Source organism: Pseudochaenichthys georgianus, chromosome 3, assembly GCF_902827115.2.
Source record: "Pseudochaenichthys georgianus chromosome 3, fPseGeo1.2, whole genome shotgun sequence".
Taxonomy (NCBI): Eukaryota; Metazoa; Chordata; class Actinopteri; order Perciformes; family Channichthyidae; genus Pseudochaenichthys; species Pseudochaenichthys georgianus.
In genome coordinates this window covers 6,151,964-6,176,658 of record NC_047505.1, presented here as the reverse complement: position 1 = coordinate 6,176,658, position 24,695 = coordinate 6,151,964, and the positions used below count along the sequence as shown (strand labels likewise).

General features: G+C 44.5%; 1 protein-coding gene across 1 annotated transcript in view; it reads left to right on the top strand.

Moving 5' to 3' along the window:
* Positions 1–24,695, top strand: part of lrrk1 (leucine-rich repeat kinase 1) — a 112,996-nt gene that overhangs the window by 37,011 nt on the left and 51,290 nt on the right. Inside the window, 17 exon segments of the mRNA XM_034104359.1 lie at positions 362–533; positions 3,251–3,430; positions 8,389–8,525; positions 9,243–9,469; positions 10,737–10,864; positions 11,139–11,302; positions 11,816–11,953; positions 12,486–12,598; positions 12,855–12,925; positions 13,940–14,069; positions 16,428–16,540; positions 17,128–17,342; positions 17,852–18,016; positions 22,016–22,188; positions 22,283–22,406; positions 23,393–23,552; positions 24,490–24,668. Coding sequence (XP_033960250.1) covers positions 362–533; positions 3,251–3,430; positions 8,389–8,525; positions 9,243–9,469; positions 10,737–10,864; positions 11,139–11,302; positions 11,816–11,953; positions 12,486–12,598; positions 12,855–12,925; positions 13,940–14,069; positions 16,428–16,540; positions 17,128–17,342; positions 17,852–18,016; positions 22,016–22,188; positions 22,283–22,406; positions 23,393–23,552; positions 24,490–24,668 — 2,589 coding nt within the window.

Below are 24,695 nucleotides of genomic sequence, written 5' to 3'. Positions count from 1 at the left end.
TGAGAACCTGGAGCAGATCTGCAGAGGATCTGCCCAGCTGCTACACATTACCCTCAAAGACTTCCTGCTTTTACTTCACCAAAGTCTGCTCTACCAAATACTAATGTGTAGGGGATGACACTGATGCAGGCAGCAATTTTCTGTTTTGAATTTTCTTTAAAAGATGTACTGAAGGATAATTCATTTTGTCAATGAAAGTATACCTTTTAGAGCATATGACTTTCTATAAAAACACTGAATGGAAAAATGTGTTTATGTATCAAATGTTGTGATTCAGACAAATCTGATACTCTTGCAAACCACTGTACACATGACTGCTCCAAAGATGAATCTGTGTCTTTGTTTGTGCGTGTTCCTACAGGTTGGTCTTCTTTGTGTTGCCTCTCAGCATGGTGATCTGCAGAGTGTCTCTTACCTCCTGAGAGAAGCCCGTATCATTTTACCTCAGGAACCATCCAGCAGCAACCCAGCCATCCTGGCAGCGCACTACGGCCACGCCAGCGTGGTCAAAGAGCTGCTGGACTCCATCCCTGGTAAGAGGAAAAGAGACAGCTTAAGATTCATGATGGAACAGGGCAAACCTTTAGCTTCATTAGTAACATGTATACAATACATGCATTGAATCGAAGGCCAGTTGATGTCCTGAAGTTTATTAAATGATATATTCATTGTGTAAGTGTTACTGCTGTCAAAGTTAATGCTAAACCGCTTAATATATATTTTATTTTAAAAAGAGACACTCCACCATGTTAATGTAAAAGTTATATAATGTCTCCTGTTTCTCTGAAAATAATTCCAACAATGTGTTTGTGATGTCCTCGGGGTTATCTCAGCCTGGACTTTGAGATGCAAATTGATATAAAAAAAAGAAACCTGAGTTACAAACTTGAGGTGTGCAGTTGGTCAAGCGATGTATTTTAACCAGAAAGTGAGCGTCTAATAAAGTTATGGAAAGGGATCGAATTATGGGAATTGTATGACTCAGTAATTCAACTGACTTCACTAACATTCAGTATATCCGGACCACACAGGACTCTTTCAAAGACAAATACTTTCTAATAACATTAATTTGTTTTCCTCCTTGGTTCATCTAATCCGCTTGCTGGTTGGTTGCTATGGCACATAATCCTAACATGACCTTGCTTTTGATTAAGACTCACACCATGTCCTCACCTTTACCTGAGCGTGCTGGAGAGTATGACACTGGTACATTTTAAACAGTTTAATAAATACCCAACTGTAAGTAGAATATGAATATATAATTTTACAAGAAATATAGAGATTGAGTATTTTACACACAAAAATAATATCATTTTTGACCTTCCTTTCAACATCGACAGAAACATTGTTGAGTATGTCAGGGAATCATTTCCATAGATATTTCCCTTTGGCCCTCTGACGCAGATGACCAACCTTGACCATCTGTTATCTCCCTTAAGGAGCGGGGCTGTTTTGACCATTTGTTGTTGTTGCCAGTTTATGACACGGCAACTTTAGGTCAGAGATGGTTTTATTGTTACGACCGGGCATCTTGCGGTCAAAGATAGTTTATTGTTACGGGGAGATTTGGAACGCTTCCTTCTCGGGGCTTGATGACTCGAAAGGTGTGAAATCTTCGAGGCCATTAGCATCAACTGCAAGTAATTCGGTGTCCCCAGCTGTTTAGGCTATCTAGTGAAATGTTGATTACTCCCAGGCAAACCAGTCAGGGCCGGACTGGGACAATAAGTCAGGCCGGGAATTATACACCCAGCCAGGCCACTACCAGTTTTCTTTTGTGCCATTTTTCTGGATTTATTTGTCAATATTTACAGCATTGCTGCCCATAGTGATAGCCCTAAACTTTAAATCTACTACCCCAGAATAAACATATGGACATGGGTTACTAATTTAAAAAAAAGTGCAAATCTATTTAGGAACCTATCCATGTGAACATATTTTAAGTTGAGATGGACCTCAAATCCTCTAGGGGGGTCCGTGGGCATGCTCCCCCGGTAAGATTTTTTTTTTAAATGTTGGACTTAAATGCATCAATCTGGTGCACTTTGAGGGGGAAATAAAGAGACTACACCCATATGAAACAAAACTGTATACATTTAAATAATCATAAATTCACAAGAACATGGCCATAACCAATAACATACCATATCCAATATGAAAAAACATTGAAACTTGTTTATTTATTTGTTTTTGGTTCATTTATAGTTGTGAGCGTGTCTGGGCTCCTGAATCAGCCTCACCCGTCTCCCCCGTCTCCCTCCTGCTCCTCTTTGAGGCAGCAGCAAAGACTAGTTTTAGCTCTCGACACGTTTTTAAAGTTTATCTTACCTTTTTTCACCTAGTTTTATTATTCATCCATATTTTACTAATCACTCCCCCTTCAAATGGAAATATGTGTTTACATGAATGGTGACCAAACCGTTTGAGACCCACAGAGAACTTAGACTAAGTTAACTATCTAAACACTCAGAGAGTCCTTTACCTCACCTGAGCTGAGGTTATCAGTCTCTCAGTCTGACAGGAGAGGACTCTCCTCCACTTTGTTGACAGCTCATGATATCCGTTAGCGCAGCTAGCTAGCACCAGATGCTAATAACAACAATACACGTAACCGGCGTGCGCTTTCTCTCTCGCTTGCTCGCGACACACATACACACACACTCCTGAGCTTGAATGACACACAGAGACCAATCGAGGGCTTCAGTGTATGATCTGTATGAAAGTGGCCATGTCGGCAGGCCACATCATGTAGACAGCCAGTCACCCTCTGTGAGGCAGAGTCAGACCCACATTTGCGCAGCGTTGTGTTCACAATGTATACATAAAAAAAAGAATCCTCAGGCCAGCAGGCCACTTTACAGGCCAGGCCATCGGGAAACCTCCCGGTCCTCCCGATGGCCAGTCCGGGCCTGAAACCAGTTAAAAGGTTTTACGAGAGAAAGGTTCTTCAGAATTGATTGTGGCAACTCTCCCGTGCAGTCAGAACCTCTGACTCCTGACTTGTCTTGTGAATTCTCCGGCCGAAGCTCCAAATAAACCATCAGCGTTTGACATCAAAGCTCCAGCTCTCCATCGTGTCTCTTTGAGTCCTGACTCCAATTGCTTCAGAAGTTTCCCCCCACAGAGTAAATAATCTGTCTGATGGGTTCCGCATGGTAATTTGAAATGGTCTGTTGGACTAAAGGAAGCCCTGCAGTGTGTGTGTTGGTTGATGAAGAGTCCTCACACTAATCTCTGGGCTACCTCTCAGGTCCATGTCTGAGGAGAGACTTGTTGAACTTTATGCTGACGACATCCTGCCAGCAAGGTCAGCTGGACGTGGTGCGGCTGCTGGTCCACGGCTATGCTGCTGACACCAAGGACTGTGCCGTCCACAGCGATGAGTTCGCTGTCATTACGGGGCTGCCACTGTATGCTGCTGCACAAGCAGGTAGGGTAATATACACAAACAATCATCTTTATTCAGTTGTACTATTCCTGTTACTCCTATTCTACTCCCCTTTGTCTCCTCTGAGTATCCCTTTTAGATGGTTAACATAATGATTGCACACCTTGATCAATTTCAGTGTCAGCGGCCGGAGGAAGGGAAGAAACATAATTAGCCAAATGGAAAGCATGTGTGTGTAGTGTACTCATCCTGATACACGCTTTTACACTTGAATTGCTGGGTGGCTCTGTGTGCCTATTTAAGGAGCCAAGACAACCTGATTATGCACTGAAACATTTTTGAAGAGACCATGTCTGTTTTTATGTTTACATTTGTCATGCAGAAATACAATCTAATTTACATTTGTATATTTATTACGTGATTATAAAGTAATGAAAAGGACACATTACTGCTCAAATGAAATCAATTAATCAAATTTCATTTTTTCATTCCAATATCCTGTACTACAAATTAGCCTCAGGGGTCTTTACAGTCTGTACAGCAATTACACTTCTATCCAAAGACCCTGGCAGACCCTCCTGTAATCACAAAACTAAGTGTGGGCCTCTCCGCTCACACAGGGTTCAATGAGGGGCGGAAAGAGCAGGGTTTGGGTGTAACACAGGGGATTATTGTTAAACATACACAAAACACTCCTTCACAGGTCCTTTGGCGTCCTTCTAGGATCCCGCCTACTGCAAGACAGACCAGAACCAGGTTACCACATGCTTTTATTCAGTGACTGATTACCTGATTCTGATCAGCTGTCTGGCCTCCGGCCGAGCCACTCCCTTCACTCCAGTAGCCGGCGCCCTACCACACCCCGCGCCCTACCACACCCCGCTGCCACATACCCCCACCGCCCGAATCTAACTCCCCCCTCCACCGAGCGAGAGAGGAAATCATCCACGACCATCCGGTGACCCAGCCTGTGAATCACATTGAAGTTGAAAGGCTGCAACGCCAGATACCACCGAGTGATCCGGGCGTTGGCATCCTTCATGCGGGGCATGGTCCGACCAGAGGGTGAAAGGGCGCACCATGAGGTAGTAACGCAGGGCACTCCTTTTCCACCGTACTGCAGTTCACCTCCCTCTGGGCGAGCTTATGGCTAATGTTCAGTACGAGGCGGTCGACCCCCTCTACCTGCTGGGACAAAACGGCCCCCACCCCACTGTTCGAGGCGTCGGTCTGCAACACAAAAGGGAGAGAGAAGTCAGGAGAGTATAGAAGCGGCTTACCACAGAGGGCTTTCTTAACCCTCAAACGCCAGCTGACACCGCTCCGTCCACTGGACCGGATCTGAAGCACCCTTTCGGGTCAGGTCGGTCAGGGGACTGGTCAGCTCTGAAAAGGACGGGATGAACTGCCTGTAGTAGCCGGCTAGACCCTTTAACCTCCTGACCTCTTTTTTCATCTTGGGCGCCGGACAGGCTGAAATGACGGCTGTTTTCTCTTTCTGTGGCCGCACCTGCCCGCCGCCCAAGTGGTACCCCAGATACCGTACCTCCCTCCGTCCAACCGCACACTTCTTCGGGTTGGCCGTGAGCCCCCTCTGCCTCAGGGACTCGAGCACTGCCCCCACCTGCTGCATATGCTGCTCCCATGTCTCACTGTGAATGATGACATCATCCAAGTTAGCAGCAGCATATGCAGAGTGGGGATGCAGGACCCGGTCCATGAGACGCAGGACCCGGTCCATGAGCCGCTGGAAGGTGGCTGGAGCCCCGAACAATCCGAAAGGAAGTGTGACACATTGGTACAAACCATACGGAGTGGAGAAGGCCGTTTTTTCCTTGGACGCTGGAGAAAGGGGAATCTACCAATAGCCCTTGGTTAAATCCAGTGTCGTGTAAAAGCGAGCAGTGCCTAGCCGATCCAGGAGTTCATTGACCCGGGGCATTGGATAAGCATCGAATGTGGACACCTCATTCACCCTGCGGTAGTCCACACAGAACCGGATTTACCCGTCGGACTTAAGTTCCAGCACGACGGGGCAACACCAGTCACTGGTGGACTCTTCTATCACTCCCATCTCTAGCATGGCCTGAAGCTCCGCCTGAACAATTTTCCTCTTGTGTTCAGGCAGCCAATAGGGCCGTGAACGAATGGCCACGCACGGGGGCGTTTCCATGCTGTGGTGTATGAGAGAGGTGCGCCCTGGCAGCGGGGAGAACACGTTGGCAAACTGCCTTTGCAATGAAGCAACGTCTGCTCTCTGGCCCGGTGAGAGATTGTCGCCACAACAGACCGGGGCTAATTTGTTGTTTTGAATTACCCACGAAGGGTCCTTGCCACTTGGCAAGTAGTTTAGAGATAGAGGTTGGGAGTAATACAAGCACTTTATCTCCCGGTGAAAATTGTCTCAGTTTCGACCCTCTGTTGTACAGGCGCTGCTGACGTTCCTGAGCCTGGAGCAAATTCTCCCGTGATATCTGCCCCAGTGCATGGAGTTTTGCTCGCAGGTCCATAACGCTCTGTATTTTATTTGTACTGGTGCTTGGACCCTCCTCTCAGTTTTCCTTACCTAGGTCCAAAACACCCCGGGGCTTCCTGCCAAATAACAACTCAAAGGGAGAAAAACCATGTGGAGGACTGGGGCACCTCCAGCACTGCAAACAACAGAGGCAGGGCTCGAGCTTTAGGACATCCCGTCGTCCCGGGGCCGAAAATAATAGGCTCGGGGAGGATACAAAATAATTTTGGGACGAATTTGGGACGAGAATTAAAATTAAAATACCCTGCTAACTCTACTACGAACGGCGATGAAAATGAAACTGACGTTTTGTGTAGCACACAGTTATTAAACCTCCTTGTCAACATAAACACACGCGCACAAAACATTTAGCAACCTGCGAAATACACACACACACACACACACACACACACACACACACACACACACACACACACACACACACACACAGCTGTGCCCGCAAATTCCTGGCCCGCAAATTCGTGGGTCTAGCTATGTACTGAGTGTGTGTATTTCGCGGGTTGAGTGATGTACAATGGCATCCCGTGGAGGAAATCTGAAATGTTTTACCGTTACATCACAAAAACGCGCAGCAGAACCAGACCCTGGAGCGCCGGCCTCTTTATTTACTTACTCCTCTTCATCCCCTATGGGTAATAAGGCTGAGAAGAGAACCCTCCATCGTATTCAGTCCTTAGCAATATGCTGCCTCTCCCCATGTAGGGATGGGTACCGAGCCCCGGTGTTAAACGGGCCCCGGGCCGGAATTATTAAAGACAGTGGTACCGTTAAGCTCCGATGCTATCTGACTTTTTATCGGTACTGGAGAGATTTAAAAAATATATTTCATATGCTACATAAACATTATATTGCAGTTTTAGTTTCGCCAACTCCGTTTCTAATATGCAATACGACTACAAAATGCGTCTATGATGTATTTTCAACCTTATTTTCGATCTTTCCAATCCAGACGAGATCTCTCTCTCCCGTCTGTGTGCGAGGGGGCGGGGCCGTTTGTAAAGGTCTCCTGACCGTGTTACAGACTGTCATCCTGGTTAGTGGTTACTCTGGGTTCTGTCTTCAGGACAGGGTTGGATTTTTTTGTTAATTGGATGGGACTTGATTGGATTCAATATGCAGCGGCTCGTCTGGTCTTCAACCTTCCAAAATGTTCCCACACCACGCCGCTCCTCCGTTCCCTTCACTGGCTTCCAGTAACGGCTAGAATCCACTTCAAGACAATGGTACTAGCTTTATATATACAGTCAATGGTACTTGCGTACCATGCTGCGAATGGATCTGGCCCTTCCTACATCCAGGACATGGTTAAACCGTACACCCCAGCACGTGCACTCCGCTCTGCATCAGCCAAACGACTCGCTGCACCCTCGCTGCGAGGGGGACCCAAGTTCCCATCAGCAAAAACACGTGGGTTTGCTATCCTGGCTCCAAAATGGTGGAATGAGCTCCCATTGACATCAGGACGGCAGAAAGCTCACACACCTTCCGGCGCAGACTGAAAACTCATCTCTTTCGACTCCACTTCGAGCGATAGAATTACTAACAAAGCACTTATATACTAATAAAGGACTGGCTTACCTAAAGCCAGTTGAGTAGCACTTGAAATGTTTTGGCTCTATGAAACCTGGTGTACTTATATGATTCTGTTTTCTTCAAGGTTGTATCTTCTTGGTCGAATGCACTTAAAACTCTCATAGGAAACAGAACTGTACAAATATTTTCTTTATGCATATTTCACTAACCACTCCCCTTTTAAACTGTATTGTTGTTTCACTGTCCTATAGTATGAATTTGAATTATTCCATACCTTATTTTCATTTATTTTCTTATTTTGTATAACTATAATGATCATATCAAAAGGTGTGCCCTGGAAACACTTGTTTACATAAATGGTGACCAAACCATTTGAGGCCCACTGAGATAACTTGGACTAAGTGAACTATCTAAACACTCAGAGAGTCCTTCACCTCACTGAGCTGTAGTTATCTGCCTCTGTCTGACAGGAGAGTGCTCTCCTCCACCTTGCTGTCGAAACAGCTCCTTATATCTGTTAGCGCAGCTAGCTAGCCAGAGGCTAACAACAACGATCCCCGATGGCGGTGCGCACTATACCCTGGATATTGGGTTAGATTTGTCCAATCTCTAGTCCAGTACGTCAGGGACTCTGGGCGGGGAGTTAGCAGAGCTGTGTGCTAGCTCTGGAATGTAAGGGAAGTCTTCTGACCAGTACAAGTGCTGATGAGCCAATGGTTGGCTGATAGGGGTTCGTCTGGGAAGCCATGACAGTTTCAGAATGACCCAGCATGCACAATGACAGGCATCCAAAACTATAGCTGCACATGCTGAACAACTGCAAGAAAGTATACGTTTCTGTGTTGAAAACATTTAGACCATGTACTTATTGAACAGGTAGTGAACACTGGGACTTTGACACATTAAGTGAGTTGTGTGTTTTGTGTTGCAGGGAATGAGGAGATCTCTTGCTTCCTGCTGCAGAATGGGGCGGGGTTCTCCTCATACACCCTGATGGACCACCCGGCCTTCAGCAAACACCTCCTGAGACTCAAACTACAGGAACCCACACACTCCGAAGGAGACAAGGTCTGTATTCTGGAAACAAAGCATATTTAAGAAACCTTAGGGAGCAGAATGTCTGCTCTGTTTGCAAACAACACACCAGCTTAGGCGTTACACATCTGGCAGACAATTTAGGAGGAGTTTTTGTTGCTGCTATGAACTAAATGCAAGTAAAAAGTCTCAGTTTGACTTGCGCTAGAGTTTTGATACGACTGAGTGCCAGCTCATTGCGGTGCAGACCAATGGCTCGTGGTGTCAGAGCAGTGATCAGGAATCCTATTAATACACAAGGCAATTCAATCCTCAATCCGAGTAAGAGGGCAGGGAGTGTTAATATCGTTTTACAGCGAAATACTCAGAATAGCCATATAGAAGTTATCATTATATTATTGTGATGAGATCTCTGCTGCATATGGATCAAGTCAATGAAAAACTCCTAATGGGAATGAAAACAGTCATTTTAATTATAAAAGATAGTAAAATATTGAAATTATATTATATATTATATCATATTAAACCAATTGCAGTATTTACATACAAATACATTTTCTTTTGTTTTCAAAGGATCTTTAATAATTTAAAAAAGCCTTGACTGCACGAAATTGAAAACTCTGAAAGTATAATATGATGAAAGTCTTAGTTCATTCACAAATGTTTACTTTTCAGCTAAGCTTTACAATGTATTACAATTAGGTGGATAAGATTTGAGTCACCCTGCTTACCCCCCCATGCTGTGTGCAGGCTGTGTCTGTGTGCTGGAGCGGTCTGCAGCTGCCCTGGTTGGAGCTCGATTGGTTCATGGATGTCTCCTCACGTATCGCCCACCTAGATCTGTCCTCCAACAGCCTTGGGGCTCTGCCCTCCGTGGTGCCCTGGGGCCTCATCGGCCTGCAGACTCTAGACCTGTCCAGCAACCTTCTGAAGGAGCTGCCCGCTGCTGCCAGCTCCCAGCAGGTCCTCTGCTCCAGGTACACAGGCCCCCGCTGTGACAAATACACACTGCCAGCTAGCAGCTATACGTCGTTATCTTCTACTGTACATACAAGTTATTATCTCACACATACAAAGTATTATCTCATACTCACAAGTTTATTTCATTTGTACAAGTTATTGAGGAGTCATAGCGCAGGGCCCTGTCCAGAGCCAAGAAAGCTGCTTTTCTGTCAGGCGAGGAAATGTACAGTTTCACCAGCGCCAGACTGAAAGCTGGCATGAAAGAGCCAGAGCAGAAAGATCAAGAGGGACGGAAGGAACCGCATCACCAACAATACCGGAGCTCCAGGAAACGCCGTCCAGACTAACACTGGACTAGGTTGTTTATGTTTGCACCACCAGATACCAAAGCTAATTCCTTGTATGTGTGAAGGTACCTGGCAGTACACTTGATTCTTATTGTGATGCTGCACACAGGCTCCAGAAGCAGGAGCACCCCCAGCTCATGGCTCCTGATAAACCCGATGCCTCATGTTCTGTGTGTACATGTGCAGAACCGTGTAGTGCATCCATCAGGCCCGGCCTACATTCAGGACATGCTTCCATTACACACTTCAGCACGTGCACTTCACTGTGCACAACTCCCTGCTCTCTATAATAATAATACATTTTATTTTTAGGCGCCTTTCATGACACCCAAGGACACCGTACAATTTAAAAAAAAAAAAAAAAAAAAAAAAACTAAAATAAAAGCTAATAGACAACAGAACAAGATAAAAACACAAACAGGAAATCATGGAGGAGAGAGTCAAGTGGACACAAATGAAACGTATAATGGGGAGCACTACCCCATGTATGATCTATCGTGGCTCCACAATGGAATGAGCTGCCCATTGATATCATAACAGCAGAACATCGACACAACACATCCACCATCGCAGAACACTTACAAATAGTTAGATGAATATCACTTTGAACAGCTTGGCTCCTTTGAAGCTGATGTACCTTCGGGACTCTTGCTTTTCTGAGTTTGTATTCTCATGGTTGTGTGCACTGACTTTAATACACTTTGAATAGAAAGGGCCAGCTTAATGTTCTTTAATGCTTTCAGTCTTTAAATGTATTCTATTACTGGGCTCCACGACTAAACTCCATGATCTGCTTTTTCTTAAGCAAACAATTGATCAAAATGTCAGAGTTTAAGCTTTTCTCTTTTACAAAAGTAGGGCAACCACTGATGACAGAGTGATTCCTAAGTGAAGCTGGTTGATCATAAACCTCCTCCCTCTCTCCTGTGCTCAGGTTACAGCACATCAATCTCTCCCAGAACCAGCTCAGCAGCCTGCCGCCCGGACTCCTCCACCTGACCCACATCCAGAGAATCTCTGCTGCTAAGAACCAGCTCACACACCTGTTTGACATTCCTTCCAGTATGTTCTAATCATTTCAAAAATAATGTTGTATTTGTGACCGATCATTTTTCAGTGGTCTCTTCATGTATTACAAAGCCGTAATAATCAACATGTCGGTAGTACATGTATGTAAACACATCATGTCAGATGAATGGAGGACGTTGCCATATATTTTCCATTATAGCGACTATTACCTTTTCAATACTGATTCAAACTATTTCCAGTGGCAACAGGCCTTTCAGTTTCAGAGTTGGTTTTCACTTCGGCTGTGTTGTGTTTTCTCCTGTGTCAGCCACTAACTGGATTGGTCTGCGTAAGCTGGAGGAGCTGGATGTGTCTGATAATGGCCTCAGCAGCCTGCCCACAGCAGTCCTGCACCGTCTGAAGTCCCTGATCCTGCTCAATGTGTGCAGGAACAGGCTGAGCAGCTTCCCGGAGCCCTGGGCCTGTCCTCTGGTGAGAAACTGGACTGCTGTCATCCACTTCCTGTTTGCTATATCTGCTGATTCTGATGCTGCAGTTTGGGGTTTTGCTGTAACTTAATGTATCAATGTCAACTTTAATGCCAATCTTTCAGTTTGTGTGTACAGACAACAATCCTGAATACAATAATACAAATATGTATAAAATATGTATATCCTATATATACACAATTAACAGACACATTTAAACATATGCACACATTAAGATAAAAACACAACAACAATGTGTTTGGTACTGCCATCAGCAGTACCACTGATGGCCTGTGGGTGGGGGTGTTGGGTGTCGTTTCTCCTGAAGTCGACAACAATCTCCTTGTTTTCTCCACATTGAGAAAGAGATTGTTGTCTATGCACCACGTGGCCAGCTGGCTCACCTCCCGCCTGTAGTGGGTCGTGTTGTTGTTGCTGATGAGATGCATGATAAGTGAATTAAATGAATATCATCCAAAATAACCAAATGGATATTCTCCCATCTCATCCTATGCAGAAGCAATGCAACGCTTCCTCCAATGTCATTGAGAATCTTCCCAACACCGTCTCCATGTCCTGGAGGACGCAGCTGCAGGAGGTGGACTTCTCTGACAACAGCCTGAAGGAGTTGCCCTCATATCTCTTTGAACTGGAGGTGTGTATGTGGACCAAGAGTGCAGTTAGGGGTTAGAAATGATAGTTTAAACCAAAATGCATGAATGACTATGATAACACAAGTATTAACACTGCTGCGTGTGATCGGATACGTGTGCGTTCCGGGTGTGGTTTATACACCCTTATAAAGAGCAGGAGGAGGAACACCGCAGTGGGCAGGCTGAGTGAAAGGGTTAATGCTGTTTCTGCTCATCCAGCACATCCATCACTTCTATTGTCTACTTGCCCAAAAATGGAGCAGGGAAGTTTTTACTAAGTTTGAAAACACATGTAGAAAACAATAGTATTTCTGTGAGGCCCGCCGACCAACTGCACAAACAGTCTATGATGTACGCATATATCTGTTGGACACCTTTTCTGGGAGCTGAAGCTGCTGCTTTTGACACTCTCTCAAGTGTTGCCTCATACTGACATAGGCTACATACTTCTGGCGGCTCATTTGGCGGGAGGAACAGCTGTACGCAGACATGAAAGGGTGAATGTGCAGTCACAGCATCTCCTCCTCCCATCAGGCTCTAGTGTCGTTGAGACTGTGCGGGAATCACATTGACACACTCCCGGCCCCCAGTAAGTGGAAGTGCTCTGGGCTCAGGACCCTGGATCTATCCAGGAACCAGCTGGGCAGGTAGGTGCGCACACACACACACACACACACACACACACACACACACACACACACACACACACACACACACACACACACACACACATGGACAGACGTTCCCATCCCTAGTGAGAAAACTCTTCCTAAATGTCTTGCTGATTAATCTTTTTTTGTAAGGGAAATTGGCACTTAAAAACAAACATGCAGTATACTGGGTTGGAAGTTTTTATCTTCTACTGCTTTTGCCTTTTTACCAAATTTAAAATTGTCTATTTAGAACAGAGGAGGGGCCCAAATCCAGGAAGCTGGCCTTCCTGACAACCTGGAACAGGAGGGACCCAGAGCCAGGTACATCTGCTTCACATGCATTCAAAGCATTTGAGTCTGATCAAGTCCAATCATATTTGTGATCACACCCTTACATTGTTTGAGCCATAGAGAGCCACAGTGATGCGTCCTAAAACCCGGAAGTAAACTCCTTCCGGTTCCTTCGACAAAAACCAATGCAAATCATAAATCTAATCGATAGATTTATGATTAGAAAATTATAAAAGTAGGGTAGACATGTGGATATTATCCGGCTGAACAAAACGTGATCTGTCTCATAAATGTGTGTCAGCCACAGACCTTATTTCAGCTATTTTCCAAAACCCTATGGAGACATTGCATTGGTTTTTGTCGAAGGAACCAGAAGTGGTAAAATGCTAACTTACTTCCGGGTTTTAGGACGCGTCACTGTGGCACTCTATTATCCTGCCTCGCTATTTATAAAATCATGTGACCGCAACAATTACATACTTTTCAATATTAGAATTGTCCGGTACTTGCAATAGTTCCTCAAACTGAGAAAGTGTATAGAACATGATTTGTAGATTTCTTTATATTTGCCTTTTGTTTCACTGGTGTTTGATGTATGGAGAGTGAAAGGTGAGTCTAGTCTAAAAAGTCTGTGTAGCAGTTCAATATCAAATCATGAAACATGTTGTTTAACTCTAAAGCAACAATGAGAAATGCCAAGAGATGGATCATGAGATAGAAAAAAAAAAAAAACACAACTGGCTCCCAGCCTCCGGGTGACACGCATGAATTGAACCATCTCTGACCCCATAGCTCAAACTAACCAGATCCTGATGAATGATTCCGTCCTGTGATGAGGTTTGGTTCAATACCAAATTGTTGTGCGACAGTATTTTGTTTTGTATCAGTGTTACATAATGTTTTACATCATTTCCCACTTATGTGTAATCTGCTGCTTACTTGTTACTTCCTTTTGGAAATGTTGGCACAAAGCCAGTTTCAGTATAAGTTACAATGTTATAAAGTGTCTGTTGTGTCTGACCATGCATGGTTCTGTGTTGGCAGTGTGTTCCATAGAGTTCCCCATGATTCTGCGGGACTCACTGGAAGTGCTTTTCTTGAATGATAACCAGCTGGAGTGTGTTCCCCAGTCAGTGTGTGGTCTGCACAGCCTCACTGAGCTCTACCTCTCCAAGTGAGTCTGCCCATTGCACATGAGTTTAAATAGATTTAAAAAGACAATTGAATAAATTCAATTATAAACAGTAAATATATACAAATCAACAGAAAAGTTAATCATTTAAAATATACAGAATACGGTTTAATAGAACAATCTACTTCTACTTCTAAAATAAAAAACATAGGATACTCTAGACCAGTGGTTCTCAAAAGTGGGTCGCGGACCCGTTTCGAGTGGGTCGCGGATGTGTGAGTGAAGAAAAAAAAACTTGGAATTTTTTTTTTTTGGGGGAAAAGTCAAACTTTTATTTTGAAGGCCCGATTTTCTAACGCTGTGCATGCAGTCGGCGTTGGACTGGAAGTGTCCGGAGACCATAAACGGTTTTGAAAACTTCTGTCACATAGTGATCATCTTCTCAATAAAACATCTTTGCTGATGTTTTTCCGAGTCTTCTGGCCAATCAGAATCAAGATTGTTGCCGGAAGTCCCCACGGAGAATAACTTTGCGGTAGAACTCTTTTTTATATATCCATGGGTACAACTTCAGATAACAATGAACACATAATGAAATATGACCCCCGGTCTGATGACTGACAGGTCACAGAACAATGGGAGCTATCTACCCTTACCCACAATTTAAAGTACTTCACACAGACTATCTCCTCTTTACTCTTCAAGATGTCAGAACAAAGTGAAAAACAAACAATGGCATCAAATATTATTAATATGTCGGGTAGTAATAGATTTATTTATTTTCTTCTCAGTGTACCAGAATGCATAGTTTATGTTAGTATTTCTAAAAATCTCCTGGGGGAGAATCCCCCCAGACCCCCTGCTGGGGTTGGGTTTTCAGCATGCGTGCCTTTTTATATAGTTCAGCTTTGATTCCATCATCTCATTAAACCTTTTTTAAAAGCATACTTTAGTTCTGTGAAAGGATATAAGGGATATATGCACTGTACTTCACTTTTATTAATATTGTATGCTGAAAAGCATATATATTACCGCACGATTTTTTGTTGAATAGATTTGAGTGCTTCAAAATGTTGGGTCGCGATGTATTGACCAAGTAAAAAGTGGGTCCCGAGGCCTGACCAGTTGAGAACCACTGCTCTAGACATAAGTGTGCAAAGTAGTTGGAGTTTTCTAAACGTTTTTTTAGATCCCGATTTGGGACTAATAAAGTTGTATTATTTTACGTTATCTCATTTTATAACAAACTTGTCGGGTGTTAACACTGATGTCACCATAGGAAGTGAAATGAAATGTGAAACATGATCACTGCTTTTGGGTTCAGTCTCCGGGACCCCTGCTGGTCTGAGGCCAGTCCTCCTGCTGGTCTGAGGCCAGTCCTCCTGCTCCAGCTGTTTGCAGGAGCCACAATGCTTGAAGTTGGAAGTTATGAACCACAGCATAATTTGGCAACATTTCAATCTGACTGTTGTTGTTGTGGGCTTAACGGAAGTCTGTGATTTCTAAATAATCCAATTGACTTAATAATAATAATAATAATACATTTATTTTGGGGGACGCCTTTCATAACACCCAAGGACACCTTACAGGGTTACAGATTTACAATTTACATTTACAATTTTACCTTACAAATTAAAACAGTGGATTTAGTGAAGTATCAGCCGGGGTAAGACAAGACAAACAACAGGAAATGGACTACAGAAGGACACAAAAGGACACAGGGTACAGATTATAGAGAAAATGCCAGTTTGAACAGGTGGGTTTTGAATGTTGTTATGGAATCAGACTGTCGGATGTGTCGTGGCAGGGTGTTCCAGAGTCTGGGAGCCGAGCAGCTGAAAGCTCGAGCACCCATGGTTTTGAGGCGATAGCTTGGGACGGTGAGAAGTCCTACGGACGAAGAGCGGAGGGTGCGGGAGGGGGTGTACTCCTGAAGGAGGTCAGAGATGTAGATGGGGGCAAGGTTATGGAGAGCTTTGTATATGAGCAGAATGTTTTTGTAGTGAATACGGTAGCGTACAGGAAGCCAGTGTAGCTGAGTGAGAATGGGGGTGATGTGGTCGGATGAGTTGGTGCGGGTGATGATCCGGGCAGCAGAGTTCTGGATTATTTGCAGTCTATTGAGGAGCTTGATGGGAAGGCCAGTCAGAAGTGCATTGCAGTAATCAATCCGGGATGTGACGAATGAGTGGACCAGGATTTCAGTGCTGGGTTGGGACAGAGATGAGCGGAGGCTGGAGATGTTCCGAAGATGAAAGAAGGCGGTGCGGGGGATGTTTTTTACGTGTGGTGCGAATGAGCACCAACTTACAGCAGGAATAATAACGCAACTGAAGTCATTTGGATGGTAGGTAGGTAACTGTCATGTGAAGTATTGACCCATGTTTTTCCTCTGAACAGTAATCCAAGAATCAGGGAGCTTCCTGCAGAGCTCAGTCAACTGTCCAACCTGTGGCAGCTGGACACGGAAGACCTCAACATCACTAATGTCCCCCAGGACGTCAGAAAAGAAGGTACTGTCCAACTGTCTTTAATGACACCCTCACTTGACTGTTGAATGTGCAGAAGGCTTGAAGGACTGCTGAAGCCCCACAGTGCATCCTGTTCCCCACCACTCACATTGGAAGCCAGGTAGAAAAGGGCCTGTTAATGGCTGGGATGATAACAGCAAGCAAAACCTGTTCACATGTCACCTTTGGTTTAAGATGAACCTTTCCTAAAAAAAAAATACAATTTACAGTCTCCGAATAAGGTTTTCCTTTCAGTAACCTACATAATTCAATAACGTATAACTAATGCCTGGCTTCACCTACGTCCAGAAAGTCGTTTTTATTACTATGAGGTCCATAGTGGACGCCAAGAGTAACCAAAGAGACAGCAGTCATACAAAGTAAAATTGTGAAAATGAAATGTGTTTCTGATCAGCATTATAAAATGTGCTTCTTCAAATGTCTTACAAGTATCCAGAAATGAGATGTATGCACTAGTATTTGAAAAATAAACGTTGTTTTAGTGCGTTGCAGTACCTAGTAGTCTATGGTTTCTTGGTAATTGGTCATTTCCAACATGCCGAAACCAAAGTGCTTCTCTGGTGTTTCAGGTCCTGCGTCTGTCCTGGCTTTCCTCCGGGCATACCTTCGGAAGGCGGCCCCTTGTAAACTGCTGAAGATGCTTGTGATTGGTCCACCGAGACAGGGGAAGACATCCCTTCTGGAGGCTTTACAGACCAGCAAGGTGGCCCCCTTCACCCCCGCAGAATGCAGCATCTCCATCTCCACCTGGGAGCTGGACAACCCCAATGGAGACAAGAGCAGTGTGAGGACACACACAGTGCATACATACAGACAGTCATTACACACATTCCAGAACACAACGATTCAAATCAAACAATTGTTGCCCTAAATCATTTGTTTCTATTTGAGAAATGAAAGAGTTGTCTGTCTGTCTGTCTGTCTGTCTGTCTGTCTGTCTGCCTGCCTGCCTGCCTGCCTGCCTGCCTGCCTGCCTGCCTGCCTGCCTGCCTGCCTGCCTGCCTGCCTGCCTGTCTGCCTGCCTGCCTGCCTGCCTGCCTGCCTGCCTGCCTGTCTGCCTGCCTGCCTGTCTGTCTGCCTGCCTGTCTGTCTGTCTGTCTGTCTGTCTGTCTGTCTGTCTGTCTGTCTGTCTGCCTGCCTGCCTGTCTGCCTGCCTGCCTGTCTGTCTGCCTGTCTGTCTGTCTGTCTGTCTGCCTGCCTGTCTGTCTGTCTGTCTGTCTGAGACGGTGAGTTCATCATGAATTCACTCTCCAGCCCGTTCTGCAGACTCAGTGTTTGTCTTGTGTCACACAGAGGGACTCTGTGGCCTTCAATGTGTGGGACATCGGGGGTCCAGCCAGCATGTCCACAGTGACCCAGTGTTTCTTCACTGACAAGGCCCTGTACGTAGTGATCTGGAACCTGGCTCTGGGAGAGGAGGCTGTGGCCAACCTGCAGACATGGCTGCTCAACATAGAGGTGAACTCTAGCTTTAACACACACACATACACACACATATGCCCCTTTTCCACCAAACCAGTTCCAGTTCTAGCTCTGTGCGTGTGCTCTTCTGGTTCCGAACCGGTTCTTCTTTTTAGCACCAGTTGTGTTTCCACTGCCCAGAGCCCGACTGGTGCTGCGTCATGTCTATCACCTTTTACGTCGCTGATTTTCTCCCCAACGCCGCTCACAACAACAACAATAGGGGACTGCGTCGGGTCGAAGATCGTGTTGCTATTAAACATACAAAGTCAGATTAAATTAAAGAACACGTAATACTCTTTCCCAGAGTGCAGTGCTTCATTGTTTATTAATGTGGTTCAGCGGCATTTACCGACAGCTGCAGTTCTGCTCGTCCACCGGAGTTTAGTCTACCGTTAACTCACGGCAGCGGCCGCTGGAAAGTATTCACTGTCTGACTGTCACACAAGCAACTGATAAATATCCCCCATCCCCATAAGTGAATGAGTTGTGGAGTTTCTCTGGTTTACTGTAAAATGGGTGATGTTAGCATAGCAACCGAAGCTAAACTGACTATTTTGACCACTTGTTGCTATCCTATTGTGTGGCATAAGCCGTTTTCTACAGGGACATTTTACCGGCATATTTTTCATTATGATTCTACTTGTAATGGTCGGACATGACAACCTGTTTAGCCCATGTATTGATTCCATCCGATAGCTGCTATAATACAAAACAAAAGGTCTGCCTGCTCTCCACAATGATCAATAACTGCAAACGGATGGTCAAAGTAAGGTAAACATAAACAGAATCAAACTAAGCCTGGTTAGTGTTGCCTGACTTTATAAAGTGTGTTTTTTTATAACTGTGTGGTTGTGTTCTAGTCACTTTGCTCAGCGCTACTGCTTGTTACAACTTTTATTTGCCGTACTCTCCATTAACTGTTATTGCTCAGGTTAATCTCGCCCCCTCCAACGTAAGCGTGACGTATTGGTTCTTGGTTCTTGCCCTGTAGCTGAGTGGGGTCAGCTATGAACCGGTTTTCGATGCTTAGAGCCGGCTCCGCTGCGGTGGAAACAGGAAGAACCAGAGCTTAATCAGGCTCTAGCCCGGAACCGGTTCGGTGGAAAAGGGGCAACATACATATTTTTAAACGATTATTCCTCATCAGGACGTGTATTGACCAGAGCCTATGTGTCAACCATCAAACACCTTCATCTTTTGATGTGGATATGCAATCATTCTTGTAGTCTATTAAAGCAAACCGGGAGGTGCAGGAATCTCTCCCAGAAACCGGAAATTAGTCAGCATTTTCCCACATCCTGTTACCTCGTCAATGGTTTTTTTTAACGTGTTTTTGTTAGATGCCAGGAAAAGATCTGAGGTTAACAAAGAAGAGACAGCATTTAAATACCTCATTAAAAATGTGTCTTGTCCAAAGCTTCTAGCTCACAAGTGGCAAAATGAGACGACGGACCCGGTCAGTAAACAATGTACGCCTGTGGGAAACACTCCCCCTCATCGGAACTATGATGCTAATAAGGTTAATGTCAATCGTTTAGGTTGTAATGCAACCTAAACGATTGACAAAGTAGTGACTGTAGTTGCTGCATTCAAATATAAAAAACTGACAAGTCGAGGAAATCCCAGTTTCAGTGTTATCTGCTACCTGCCAGTCGTCCACCAGCAGACTGACATCCATCCTTTATAGCTTTTAATTTAACGATATATCGACACCGATCATCAATCTCCAATGACATTTTATAATTGTTCGTCTGACTGACCATCGTAACTGTGCTCACAGCATTCGTCATTATTTTATGTGTTAGCCAAAACCCTCAGAATCTGTATTCCTGCCAGTTGAATGACAGAGAATGTTTTCACCCAAACAGGACAAGGGCCATGACGTATTCGAAAAATACCCGGATGGGTTTTTCTCATCTATGAACTACTTCAAATTGGATTTCTAGTCTGTGCCTCTGGGTAGCCAATAGCCATGGTAAAGATGCGGGTAAAAACACCCAACAGAAACAGTATACCATGTACAGTAAGAAACGTAGAGTCACTGGTTCAAGTCGCTGACCAGACCTAAAATATGGAGTTTGGACTGGTACTTGGAGAGGTCCCAGTTCACCTCCTGGGCCCTGCCGTGGTCGCCTTAAGCAAGGCACCGCACACCCAAATCGGGAAGCTAAGCCTCACACACATTCACACACCCCTTCCAGGGTTTCCGCTAGGATTTCTTCTTGCCGGTCAAGTGTCCGGAAATCATTTATTTTACCGGACAAATTAGAAACTTACCGGTCATGTTGCAATAATAATAATAATAATAATTGTGTAGCAGAGTTTCCGTTAGCAGGTAATTACCGGACTATGACCGGTAATGACCGGTAATATACGCTGATGTTTAAAACTCAATTAATGGGGCTCAGTTTTATATTGCTTCAGTTTATAATCGTAACAGATCGAAAAGTTCAGATTCATTTTTCAATAAATGATGCGCTTCTACAAACAACAAACAACATAATTATTACATTAAAACAAACTACTTAGCCTATAGTAAATGAAGGTTTACATTCACTTTGGATAATAACAGGGGAATATTAAACGGAGCGCTCTCTTTTCCTCCCCCTCTCCTGACAGCCCGTCTGTATCCGTCTCATGCAGCTCAGTAATGAGTGACCCGACAGTGAAGAATAAACATATTTATAACTAGTTTAGCTAGGTAGATAAAATAGCTAAGATGTTCTAACTTGAAGTGTGTGTTTTGCTCCGCTCACCGGTCCATCACAGCGGGCGGAGCTGCAGGTGATCTGGTAGAGCTGCATGTCTCCGTCAGCAGCAGCTGATCTCTGATTTCTCTCCTGCGTCCTGTTATAATTCATGTCCATATCGATCAGATCCAGGTAGCATTAGCGGTGAAGCCATTTTGGGAGCTTCTTTTTTCCGCGCACAGAGAAAAGTCTCATGTATTTTGTGTCATCTGATCGGCTCTCCTGATCGGCCTTTATAGAGAGCACCGATCAAACTATTAAGAGTGAATATCGGCCGATAATGATCGGCGGCCGATCGATCGGAGCATCCCTTGTTATTACTGGACATTTTGACTGGCAGGTTTTTAATTTACCGTTTTTTTATACATTTTACCAGCTAAAAACTAGTAATTACCGGCTACCTTCATATGAGGCAAGAGATTACAATATTTCGCTGATTAAAGTGGACTTTGTATAGATCACGTCCACTACCAGTCGTTTCTTCTATATATGCATCTGAACACAGGTCATCCAGGTACTGTGTCGATTAAACAATAGATGACATCTCTGTACACCCCTTACCAGTGGCGTAACTATCGACGGTTCAGCTGGTGCAGCTGGTGCAGCTGGTGCAGCTGGTGCAGCTGGTGCAACGCACCGGGGCCCAGAGCCGGCCAGGGGCCCATGCAAAAAAAAGAAAATAAGTCATGTATTTTTATTTTGTTTGTCACGCACTCTTCAAAGTAACCAAGCAACCTAAATTCATTTGTAATTTGTCTGTCCAATGACCTTGCTCCCTTTCATGTCATGTGATACCTTGCGTGACGAGCGAACCGTTTAATCAACCTGTACTGTAGCTAGCAGCAGCAAGTTTGGCAGCATTATAACAAATGTAATAGCTTGCATTTATAATGTACAGCAAACCAAAGCACAAGAGTGGCGCTCAAAAGAGAAAGGACAAGAGAGAGTGTATGTCCGTGCGTGTGTGAGCGCATCAGCGTGCGCTTACGTTTGGGGGGGGGCCCAAAACAATATTTGCACCGGGGCCAATCACAACCTTGTTACGCCACTGCCCCTTACATTTACCGTCAACAGTGATTGGACATCAACATAAAATATAACACATCCATAAACCTACACTTAAGCAAAGGAGTATATCTTTTCTTAGAAGAAAAGGCCACTTCCAATAGTTTAAAATGTCATTTTGTGTTTTCTTTAATACATTTTCATAAATGTGCAGCTTACTGTGTGTTGTGGCCTTTAGGCGCGAGCACCCAACTCTGCGGTGGTGGTGGTGGGAACACATCTGGATCTCATCGACACCAAGTTTCGCACCGAGAGACTGGCCACTCTGAGAGCTTACATTCTGGCTCTATGCCGATCCCCGTCAGGGGCCCGAGCTTCCGGATACCCCGACATCACCTGGAAACACCTGCAGTATGTCCCTAATGCTGCATCATCAGTATATTAGCCTGAAAGAGCACCTGTCTGCACAGTGTTTTCAGTGTGTGTTGTGTGTGTGTGAGCTCAGTGAGGTGTCCTGTAGGACTCGGGAGGGCTTGGAGGCTTTGAAGAAGCTGCTCTTCCAGGTGTCTCGCTCCATGAAGGACAGCAGCAGCAGCTCGGCCTGTGGCAGCAGACTGCTGGGCAGACTGGTGAGTGAGGCCATGTGACTGATAATGCTCCACACGTTGTGTCTGTGTGTCCTCTGTTTTGGTTAAGTTGAACCTAGATAAAGCCAGAAATAATCTTAATAAGGAACGACAGAAGGCAGTCAAAGATGATATTTCGAGAGGGATTCCAAAACCAAGTCAGTAACTCAATGTTTTATAGGGAGCTGTATCATACCCTTTGTATGCTTGTTGACATTATTGACATAAAAAAACTGAATATTCCTGAACAGGACGCATGGCTGCTCTGAGATCCACCACTGTAAAGATTTTGAATTTCAAGATCACTCTCTTCAGATCTTGGTAACATGCCTTCCTTTTGTTGTGTTAGCAGGCCGAGTTAATTCCTGGCTGTTAATCAGACCTACTAAGTTTACTGTCAGGCTTTATTTAAAAAATCGGTTCACGGTTTAAACTGGGTTTTATGATTCTCTTGTAACGATGTGACATTATTTATTCCGACCCAGCAGCCAGTGGACGTCACTAGGTCCTCTGCTTATTTCTAGTTCTTTCTCTTCCCCATTTGACCAACTATCCAGTGGCAATTACTAGGTAATCATCAATTCTTTGTTCTGCTGTCACCTTTCTTCTGCCTCTTCAGTTGAAGTTTTTCAGAGTGTGCTTCCAGGGGGTGTCCCTAGATAACGCACACAACGGTTCCATGTAACCATGAACATTTTCCTTTTGAGAGGGTCGTCTTTGTTGGATTAAAGCGCTAAAGACGATCCCAGTCCAGGAGCTGGAATGGTATCCAACATGTCAGCCATCTTTCCCTCACTTTAGTTTGAAATGTGAAAATCTTGAAAAAAAAATTAAAAATTCTTGAACTAGTGGGTCATTTCAAATATCCAACTGGAAATAGTATAAGGATTTATTGTTCGCATTTGTAGTTCTTATGGTTAGTTTCAGGAACTATCTTGTTAAAAGACTCAAAACTACCAGTCAGATGTTACTATGGTCTCCTCCACCAGATCCCCAGGAGCTACCTGACCCTTCAGGATGCAGTGCTCGCAGAGAAGCAGCAGCGGGACTCTGAAGGAGAGGTCCAGTACATCACTGAGGCCCAGCTGGAGCACATCCTCAAGCAGAACCCAGAAAGGGACATCAGAGACTATGAGGACCGTCAGACTGGTACTGTGTTTTGTTAGCACACACATAGATGTGAAAATGTTCAGTTTGAGACGTGTTTTGTTTGTACAGTAACCTTGAAAGATGTTTTCTTCTGATTAACTCTGAAAGTGCCAACTTTGGAAACATGGTTACACACGCTACACCAGCTACCAGAGGTAGATGACCCCTGAATGATCCTGTAGCTGATATGAGCAAGCCGGTCAAGACCATTCACCATTTACAAAAGACAGCTTTAGTATTACCTTTATTAGGGCGGCACAATATCAGGAAGACATGTTATGTGGATAACATTGTTGAATATTGCAAATACTTAAACATACCATGTTAACATTGTTCTGCTTTGGGTTTACTGCCAATATAGCAGACGGTCATAAGCCTATGCCGAAACAGAAACAAAATGTAAGGCATTATTTCCATTGCAGCATGATTTCTTTCGTTGTTATTTGTATGATCACTTGTCCCCCCTTTACAACATGTTCTGGTTCTTTAAACAAAAACATACCTGGATTATTGAAATTGATATTTATTAAACTGTCTACACACAGCGACAGCGGTAAAGCCATGCTTCATCCTCGCCAAGTAAAGATATCTTCAATACTATTGTATCTTATATGAGTTCATATAAGGCGTTGTGCTACCGGAGCGCACTGCAACAACACTACAGGACTTTGTTTTGCAATTCGAGTTAGGGGCCAGTCACATTGCGCGTTTTATTTTCTCGTGCTTTGGTCCACTGTTGTCAATGTTCATGCGCCTCTTGTTCAGATCTCAACCAGAGCCCAGAGCTGGTTACAAACAAGCTGTGACGCAGAGTTTGGGTGCTTGTTTGCACATTTGGATACAACAGGAAGCTGACTGACCTATGTGTTGTATATGTATATTAGCATTATGCCCTCCACCACACCATTCACCATCCTTCTTTATACACTATATCCAGCCATCAGCTTCTTGATAGAGACAGGGGCCCTGCTGCACTTCCCGGACACCAGCCACGGCCTGTGCACCCTCTACTTCCTGTGTCCTGTGTGGCTGTCAGAATGCCTGGAGAGGATCATGCACCTCAAGTCCTCTCGCTCTGTAGCCAGGAATGGAGTGATCAGAACTGAAGACCTCAGGGTGAGAATTGGTACTGGTAAACTGGTA